Below are 10,780 nucleotides of genomic sequence, written 5' to 3' on the forward strand. Positions count from 1 at the left end.
AACAGTGACACGTTCAAAGAACAAACATTAAAAGTATTTAATAAAATTTTCTTAAGGGAACAACGTTGGGACTAACAATTCTCGATACTATCATTATTATAAATGTATATTCTCTAAATAAGTTGCTTTTCTTCTCCTAGTTTGAGTAATGAGAACTAGTTAATTTTCTTTCCGACTCATATAATATTAATTGATTTAAATTAATAATTTTTATTTTTTCGTTTTGCTAGGTTTCTGCTGGACAACATTTACACTTAAGTAGTGATATGAAAAGCAACGTTTCAGTTGCTGCACAACAGGGAGTTTACTTTAATCAGCAGCAACAACAACAACATCAACAGCAACAAAATGCGCAAAATGCACAACAGCAACAACAGACGCAAGGACATCCAGGTGGTAACAATATACCACATGGACAACAACAGCAGCAACAAAATCCAAATATGAACAACACAAATGGTAAGAGAAAAACACAGTCAGCATTAGGAGCAACTCTCATGAACATTTTTTATATTCTCCTCATCTCTCTAGGTCCTAGTGATGTTTTCTCCATGTCTCAAACACAAACAATGAACTTTTCGCAACAACAACAGCAGCAGCAACAACAACAACAAGTTCCACCAAATATGCGTCAAAGACAAACACAAACACAAGCACAAGCAGCAGCAGCGGCGGCAGCAGCAGCAGCTGCTGCAGCACAAGCTGCTGCTTCAAATGCTGCAGGCGGCAATGGCGCAGGACCAAATAATATGGGTCCTAATAGTGCTAACAATACCGTACCAAATGGTCCACCTGGTTTAATGAATCCAGCACAGAACTCTGTTGGAGGTGGTCCAGTTGGAGGTCCAAATTCTATGAACACCATGTCTGGTGGTCCTGCTGGTATGGGTAGCATGCCTGGTATGGGTGTTCCAAACCAAATGGGTGGTGCAGGTATGACTGGTGCAGGTATGGCTGGTATGGTGCCACCAAATGCTATGAATCCAAATGCTGGACCTGGTGGTCCAAATGCTGCTATGATGATGGGCGCTAATGGTGGTCCGCCAATGAATATGAATCAAGCTAAATTTTTGCAACAACAACAACAAATGCTGCGCGCACAAGCTATGCAACAGCAACAACAACATTTAAGTGGTGCACGCCCACCACCGCCCGAATACAAAGCTACACAAGCGCAGCTTATGCAAGCGCAAATGATGCAACAAACTGTTGGCGGCGGTGGTCGTTTTCCAAATGCAGCCGCTCAAGCAGCAGCTATGAGACGTATGACGCAACAGCCTATACCGCCCTCAGGTCAGTTTTATTCATATATTTTTTGTCTTTTTTTTTTTTGCTTTTGCAGTTTATAAAAATTCTGTATAAAATATATAAATTTTTGATTTTTCACAGGTCCCATGATGCGTCCACAACATTCAATGTATATGCAACATTCCGGTGCTGGCGGTCCACGTTCAGCTATGGGCCCGTATGGTGGACCAATGGGTCCAGGTGGTCCACAACAACGGCCGCCAAATGTACAAGTAACACCAGACGGTATGCCAATTGGCTCACAGCAAGAGTGGCGTCATATGATGATGTCACAACAGCAACAAATGGACTTTGGTGGTGGTCCTGGCCCCGGTGCTGGACCCATGCGTCAAGGTCCGGCTGGTTTTAATGGTAAATAAACTATAATAATTATAAATTTTATATTAATTAATTATTAATTAATTTTTTTTTTAATAAACTTTAGGTGGTTTTATGTCCAACTCCGCTGGTGGTCCTATGTCAAATGGTCCTAATGGTGGTGCTGGCGGTATGGTTGGTCCGAATTCGAGCATGCAAATGACACCCGCACAACTGCAACAACAATTGATGCGTCAACAACAAATGTTGCGTCAACAGCAAATGCAATCACAACAAATGTTAGCAAATTCAACTGCTGGCAATGCTGGCTCAAATGCTGCTAATATGCAAATGCAACAAATGCTACAACAGCAGCATACACAACAGCAGCAGCAGCAACAACAACAACAGCAGCAGCAGCAGCTACACCAACAACAACAGAGTGGTGTGGTGGGTCCCGGCGCTGGGCCCGGCCCTGCCAACAATACGATGATGACACAAATGCAAATGGCAACAATGCACATGACACAACAGCAACAACAATTAACAATGCAACAACAACAGTTCGTACAACAAACAACAGCCACTGGTACAACAACAACAACACATCAACAGCACACACAACAAATGCTGCAAATGCAACAGGGTACCGGTCCCACCGGGCCAATACCCAATCAGGCAGCTCTCAATAGCGGTAACAATAGTAATGGCAATAACAACAATGTTGCCGGCAATAATGTTGCGGCTGGAAATAATGCACCAAATGCAGCCACTGCCAATTCCATTAATCAAACCATCAATTCTGTTGTCGCTAGCTCAAATGATTTATGTCTCGAATTTTTGGATAATTTACCCGTTGATGGTGGCAACTTCTCCACGCAAGATTTGATCAATTCATTAGATAATGATAATTTTAATATACAAGATATATTGCAATAAGTATCTTTATACTAGAATTTATCTATACAGCATAGATTGCTCTGGGGGGTTAGTAGGGGAGTTACATGAATTACATCCATTCATGTAAATTTTTTTTAAAGGTTGTTTTCGTTTTATTGTTGTTGAATTTGCCACACTGTTTTTTGTATTTATGAATTTTAAATATATTTTTATATTATTTCTCTTGTATATTTGTCCATATAAACGAATTTGTGTTGAACGTCTTTGTCTCGGTATTTTGTAATTTGAAATGTTGCGTCAATTTTAACATTCCAATTTAAATTTATTGTACAATCGAACAAAATCTTTAATTGATTTTTTTTTATTTTTTATTTGTATATTTAGAAAATATTTTTTTAAATTGTGTAAAAAGTTTTTATTAATTTTTTTCTTTATGTATTGTATAAAATTTATTTTTTAATTTCTATTTCTAATTTAAATTTTAACACTTTTTTTCAAAAGTGCTTGGGAAATAATTACGCTCTTTAATTTTAAAATTTTTTGCATATATAATTATGCTTGATTCATCTTTCTATTTTTATGAAATTATGAAATTGAAAATAATGCTTTACTTTTATTATTTTAAGTAAAAAAAAATTTATAACTATTGTTTTTTATTTAATTTAAAAAAATTATTATTAAGTTTTAAATGTATATATAATGTAATAGGTTTACTGGACTCCACTAAATTTATTATTTTGCCTTAACTATTACTTTATATCTTTAAAATTAATTTTAATATAAAGTAATATATATATATTAATTTAAAAATATTAATATATCCCATATAATATGTTACTATAATGCAACTGCAATCAAAATTAAAAATTGTTTGATTAATTCTTATACAAATCTATATCAAGTTTTTGGCACTCGTACTTAAATTTTTTATCTTCAATTAAGTCTTCAGATTGGATTTCTTATCTCTATTATCTCTCTCTATCTCTATTATCTTATCCCCTTTATATGTATTTTTAAATTTTTATTGTGCAGTTTGTGGTTTTTATACTGAAACCGTACGAATTTCTTACAGTTAATATTTTAATTTTAGAAGGCAATTATATAAAATTATTGGTACTGTATTTAACGAGACCCTTTCAGATTGTTGTTGTTGTTAGTTCCTTTATCTTCATGGGCTGCATAAGGCCTTATTCTATGGTATTAATCTATCTTTATTATGTAAATTATATAAATTTATCTCTATTATTATTACGTAGCAATTAAATTAATTATAAAATTAATTTTCTGTAATTATTTTGTATTAAATATATATTGAATTTGTTTTTATCAATTTTATATTATTTGTAAATCTTTTCTTGAATTTTTATTTATATATGTATATTATACATTATTTTATTATGTATTATCTACTATCTTTTATATAATATATATATTTTTGGTATTTTATATTTCTTTTTTTCCTTTTTTTTCTTATATGTCGTACTTTTCCAGATATTTTAATTTTTTATAAATATTACTTTTTTATATATATTTTTATTAATTTTTTAAAACATAATTTATTGGGAATATTCAGACATTACGGTATTATATATAAATAAATTTTTTATGTATATATTTTTTATGCAAATACAATTTTTATATATATAAAATTACTATGTATATATAATTATTATATACATATTATTTACATGGATATTTAACTTTTATATATATAAATATAATTTACATATATGTTGTTAATATGTATATATAATTACATATATATGTAATATGTGCGTATATATTTAATTTTTATGTACATAGAATTTTTATATATGTATTAGCTTTAACTTGTTATTTGTGTATTTTATTTGCTTTATACATTTTATTTTCTTTATGTATTTCAATGTCTTTTTATAATTTATTTTCTTTATATATTTTATTTTCTTTATATATTTTATTTTCATTATAAAATATTTTCTTTATATAATTTATTTTCTTTATATAATTGTTTTCTTTATATAATTTATTTTCTTTATATATTTTATTATCTTATTGTATTATATATAATTTTTTTTAATACTTTTTATTTTTCTGAATAATTCCTTTTATCATTATTTTGGTGAATATGCTGCATTTTTGTTTAAATTAATTTTTGTTTAATTATCTTTAATGTTTAGTAATATAAATATTAATAAATCTTTTATTATTTCCTAAATACATATATTTATCCCTTTCTATGTAAATTTTATTAACAATATTCTTGCTATATTAATTTAATTATCAACATTAATTCATACAACATAAATATTCTCGCACGAGTCCAATTAAATAACCAATTACAATATATCATTTGATACTTAAGGATTTTAAGCCATGATTCAATTTTTTATATTACATTATATATTATGTATTGTATAATATTTATATATAATATATGTTATGTGTAAATAAAATATATATTTTATATATATAAAACATATGTATAGTGTATATATATACATATATATATAGAAATTTAAAAAATAAAATATATATAACTTATATCTATATAACATATATACACAAATATATAATTTTCAAAATACAAGTAATTAAAGAAGCTTAAAATTATTTTTCATTCTGTTTTTATATTATTTTTTGTTTTGTAGAACTCACAATATTTTTCAAATTCAGTTGTATATGTTATTACATATATTAAAAATTTAAACTTTTTTAAAGTATTAATTTAAAAAAAAAACTGCTGAAAAAGTACTTAAAATTGATACAAAATTGTACAATAATCAAAAAAAAAAAAAATTAAATAAAATTAAACAAATTTAATAAAACATGACAATTTAATATTATACCGTAGACAAAGTACATTTTTAACAACGCAAAATCAAATAATAAAAATTTACATAAAATAAAAAATAAATTATTTACATATAATAAAAAGCAATTAAAATGAAAAGCAAAAGGGAAGCATTTTTTATGTATAACAAAAAAGCATAAAATGAAAAAATTGGTGATATTTTATAATTTTTTATGTTTCATTTTGTATTGCAAAATAATTATTAATTTTTACAAAAAAAAAAAATACTTACAAGCAAAAAAAGTATAAAATACATACAAAAAAATTTAATAAAAAATAAATACAAAATTTTTTTTAAAATCCAGTTTTGTATTTGTGTGCATCGAATGGAAGAAAAAATAAAAAAATAAAAATTCATTTAAATTTAATATAAAAGAAAAGTTATTAAAATGTAATTTTGTAATTATTATTATTATTATTATAAATATATTTAAATTAAATTATATATATATACATATATATATGTATATGAAATGGCATACATAACTTTATATATTTAATATTAAAAAACAAAAATTAAATTAAAAACAGAAAACAGAAACATTTTTTTTCTAAGTTATACATTTTTAAAAATGCATAAAAGCAAAAACAAAAAGTATATATACACATTAAAATATTTAAGTAGTTTGTAGCATAATAATTGATAATGAAAAGAGAAGAAGAAGAAGAAGATGAAGGTGAAGAAGAAGAAGAAAGTTAATTTTAGTAGCTGTTAATTATAAAATTTTACATATATATAGAGTTTAGTATAAATACAAAACATAAAATATGAAAATCCAGAAATTGAATGAAATAATAAAACTTAATATTAAGCAAAATTATATATTAATTATTAAAAAATATACTATGTTACTATATATATTATATAATAGAATAAATGCGTAGAATTAAAACAAAAAAACAAAAATATGAAACAAATAATAAAATACACACAAACACACATACACATACACAGTTAGTAAACTAAATATATATTTACATACAATATATAATCGTACTCATTTATTAGTAAGATTTTATTAATCGCAAAAATGCGGTTAAATTAAATATATTAACTAAGTTAAACTTAAATAAACAAAAACAACAAAAACAAAAAATAATTTTTTTATTCTATTTTTTTTTTTACTTCGAAATTTTATAATTTTAATTTAGCTTCATGTTATGCAGACGGTCATGTTCACATTAAGTGTAGAGTTATAAATATGTCAATGCAAATTCAAAAATTGATATTAAGAGCAAGTGAAGACAGTCGAATAAACCCGATAGTGGTCCCAACGTTTCTCTACCTCTCCACTTTAGTTAAAACATTATTATTATTATTGTTAGGGGATGTGGCAATGCGACCGTCGGGTCTATTGTGCCCCTTCTGGGCTTAGAGTAGCTCTTTAAGCGCTGTTGCGTCAATAAAAAGTAGTATAGAACCTACTTTACAGAGTTTTATGGCCTCCGTAAGAATATACATGTCTAGGAGCCTATTTCGTTTGTGCATTAGCGCAGGGCAGTTAAAACATATTATACTAATACTAATTATTGCTTAATAATTAATTTAATAATTTACACATACATAATATTATATTCTACATTCATACAAAATAAAAGAATATCAAAACAGCAGTAATAGTATGAATTGTTACTCAGAATTGTGATTTGACTGTCTGCATAACATGCCTTCATGGTCATGACCAGAAAGAACTTGTAGAAGAGTGAAACTAACATGACTATCTGCTTGTCATGTAAATATCTGCACAACATGGCTCTCAGTTAAATATCATTGTCATTCGCATTGGACTAGTATTTCCTCGACCATATTTGTCTATTACTCTTTCTACTTCAGAATTCCTCTATAAGTTATGTAGTATTAGTATTTTCAAGCCGGTAAAGATAGCATCAAACTATCTTATTTTACGTCATGATTTTTTTCACCAGTGCTAATGGTATTGCAATTAACATCATATTAGAATCACACGATCAGGACAGATAGTTGATTGTTTCCAAGGACTTGAGACCACTCACTTATAAAGTACTTGAGACTTTCTTTATACACGTTGAGAACATTTATTGAAAAATCAGATGAATCATAGAGAGCAAACTCTGTAGGAAAAACAGAGTGGTGTAAAATAGAAAAAGAGATCTACTGTAAGTATAAGGTTATGGTGCGCTGACTCTGAGCTTAAAATTTGGCAGGACACAAGTTCGATTCCTGTTACTTGCACTCTCAAAAAAATTATTTACAGGAATTATTTCTAATACCACTGATGATGGGTATTTGACAATACTTGAAACAGCTGTATGGTCAGCCAATAACCTTATTTTGATACTTAGTGGATCAACAGAAAGAACTGAAGCTATATGAATAGATACCAAGTGATTTGAGCTTGTCTTTGAAACGGAAGCTTTACGATTGTTTTAAAACATCTTAAATATGATAACAGTATAGTTGAACTTACAATATTTTTTTTTGCAATAGGTGAAAAGCATCAACAGCCGCAGTTTGAAAAATTAACCCATTAAAACCACCTCTTAAGAATAAATGGAGAAGGGCAAATATACATAATTCATTGCAGTAATTAGGGGAAAGCGCTGAGATCAAGCGATTTAGTATCAAGAAGTCTAGGTGTATCTGAACCAAAAGGCATCGACGTAGTAAAGGTAGAAGGGATAGGTGGAGGGGGTAGGCTTATGATTATGAGGTGTATTTTTTAACAGATATTGCAAGGTTGTAATATATGGCCATATAGTGCTATGAGCTTTACCCAGATGTTATACAAGCAAAATGTTAGTAGGTTTGAACAATATTACTAACATCAAAATCGTTCAACCTCTATGTTAGCCTGTATATAGCCGGCAGACAGACTTATTCGTTATTATTCGTTAGCGGATAATCGCCTCCTTTCCTGCCTTAGTGACCCACGAGTCATTGACGGCATATCTGACCACCAAGCAGTAATGCTTGTGCTTCACGACTGCAGAGCTGCTCGTGCCTGCCCTCGCACTTTTTTTAACTTTCCTAGCACCAACTGGTCGGAGTTCAACCTCGCTCTCGACCACCTCCTTCTTAATTTGAGCATTCCCGAATACAGGAACATGACTCCTGTGGAGATTGATTTTGCTGCCCGTACTCTTGAAAGCATTTTCACCTCCACAATTGAGGACCATGTTCCGAAGGTGCGTGTTCGCAAATTTTATCAAGTTCCTCTTGATGCTTCTACCCTTCTCCTCATTAACCTGAGGAAATCGCTTCGCCGCAGAACTTATCGCCTTAGACAGGTAGCTTCACCGCAAGCTCATGCGTTCCAAGCCATTCTTAAGAACCTGGACACCATAATTGCCCAGAGAGTCAACCAATCCAGGTTTAATTCCATTAGTGCCAGACTTCGTGCCACTCAGTGCCGGTCTGACGTCTTTAGTACGGTCAGGCAAATCTGTGGATCCAATAGGTCCATCTCAGACCTCCGCTATGGCAACTCCATGGTGTATGACGACCTTGATAAAGCCAACGTCTTTGGTGAAGTCTTTATGACTAATCACCGTCTTACGGCTGGCCTAGGCGAGCCCCACCTTACGTTAACTACGAATTCTGTAGTTCATGGGCTTTTTGATGCTTTCAATGAAAGCATTGTTACTTTCTCCCCGCAGTTTCCCGCTCACTGCATCAATGTTGAAGACACTCAAGGGTTTCTCACCCCTTTTGATCTTATTGACATGCTTCGGCTTAAAGCCCCTAAAAAGTCATCTGGCACTGACTGTGTGTCTTTCTACGCCATGAGGCGTTTCTCACCACTCTTTTTTAAAAAGTGCGCCATGCTCTTCAACCATGCGTACAACACTGGTTCCTTCCCCCAGCCATGGAGGAAGGCCATAGTTTGTCCCGTTGCCAAAATTGGCAAACCCAAAGCTGACCCCTTCAGCTATCGTCCTATTTCTCTTCTCAACTCTGTCAGTAAGCTCTATGAAACCTTCATAGCCAGCAAGCTGAAATCCTTCTCTTCTGGGAATAATATTATTCCCCCTTTTCAGTTCGGCTTTAGGAGCCAAATCTCTACCATCCATGCCCTGCATCATCTCCAAAATGAGATATGCGTAGGCTTTTTTAATAAGCAGCCCACTGTGGCACTAAGTCTTGACATTGAAAAAGCCTTTGATACTGTCTGGTTTGAAGGCTTAATCCTTAAGCTTCACCAGTTCGGCTTCTCTCCTACGCTCTGCAGTGTTGTCCACAAATTTCTTTCTAACAGAACCTTTCAAGTTCGAGTCGGTTCCTCTCTGTCACGTGATTTCCCCATCGATGCTGGCGTCCCTCAGGGCTCGGTTCTTGGACCCCTCCTTTTCAACCTGTTTATAGCAGATATTCCACTCCCGCGGACCCCTATTAAGCAAATCTGCTTCGCAGACGACTGCCTTGTCTTCATGCGCTCGTCTAATCCTTTCCGCGTCTCCAATGAGCTTAATGCCCACCTTAAATCTCTTTTTGACTACTATACCAGGTGGAAGATTAAACTCAATCCTTCCAAGATCTCTGCCATTGCCTTTACTGGCCAGCAGCGTGATCGTCCCAGAGGTTTTAGCACCTCTAATATTAAGCTCAGGCTTAATAACTCTCCAATTCAGCTTGTTCCCAAGCTGAAATATCTTGGCATTGTTTTCTCTTCCAAACATAACTTCATACCACATATTGACTATGCCATCCGTAACGCCCGGTTCAGGCATACTCAACTTAAAACTGCACTTCGAAGACATAACCAGTTTAACTGCAAAGTTAAGCTGCTCTGCTATAAGCAGCTTATTCGTCCTCTCCTCACTTACGCTTTCCCTATTTGGTCAGCCATCACTTCCGCTCAGATGGAAAGAATCCGCTTGTTTGAGCGGAAACTTCTTCGCGATTGCACTAATTATAAGCGCAAACCTAATGGCAAACACTTTTCCATAACAACTCTCTATAACAATGCCAAGATCACTCGTGTTGACGAGTATCTTCTGTCACTCGCCCGTAGGTATCTCACCCGGCTCCATGACCTTCCCCCCGACGTTTCCATTCCTTCCACTCTCTCAGAAGACTTTGTTCTAGCTTTGCGCTATAAACCCCCCCAATACCTGACTCACTACTTCGACGAAGTGGACCGTAACCTCTCCACTATCCCCTTATATAACCGCGGCTTTCGTGACCCCAGTCACAAAGTATATTGTTGATTCCATCCCCGCTAGTTAGCAGTAACCCCTCCCCCTTCTATATCATCCATCCTACTTAGTTCATGCCCTTGCTTTCTGACTTAGATGAATCTAGTTCACTAGGTATTAAGTCTATTTTCTCATTCCTCTTTCCCATGATTACTGGAATGAAGTTTCCACATTGCTGTGGAAATCTTCTTCATTCATTCCTAAGAGGTGGTTTTAGTGGGTTCAAGTCTCACACTGTGGCTTTCGATGCTTTCCACCTACTGCAAA

The 10,780-nt window shown here is 32.4% G+C and overlaps 2 protein-coding genes across 4 annotated transcripts in view; one reads left to right on the top strand and one right to left on the bottom strand.

The window, feature by feature from the left end:
* Positions 1–10,780, bottom strand: part of LOC119679639 (SH3 and multiple ankyrin repeat domains protein 1) — a 358,803-nt gene that overhangs the window by 254,441 nt on the left and 93,582 nt on the right. The gene's annotated exons all lie outside the window — the stretch shown is intronic.
* LOC119679640 (neurogenic protein mastermind-like) lies at positions 235–2,838 on the top strand. The gene is made up of 4 exons (XM_038092106.1): positions 235–459; positions 532–1,293; positions 1,390–1,659; positions 1,733–2,838. Exons 1-4 carry the CDS (start codon positions 267–269, stop codon positions 2,542–2,544), a joined length of 2,037 nt encoding a protein of 678 aa, XP_037948034.1. The 5' UTR covers positions 235–266; the 3' UTR covers positions 2,545–2,838.

Source organism: Teleopsis dalmanni, chromosome 2 (assembly GCF_002237135.1).
Source record: "Teleopsis dalmanni isolate 2A chromosome 2, ASM223713v2, whole genome shotgun sequence".
NCBI lineage: Eukaryota > Metazoa > Arthropoda > Insecta > Diptera > Diopsidae > Teleopsis > Teleopsis dalmanni.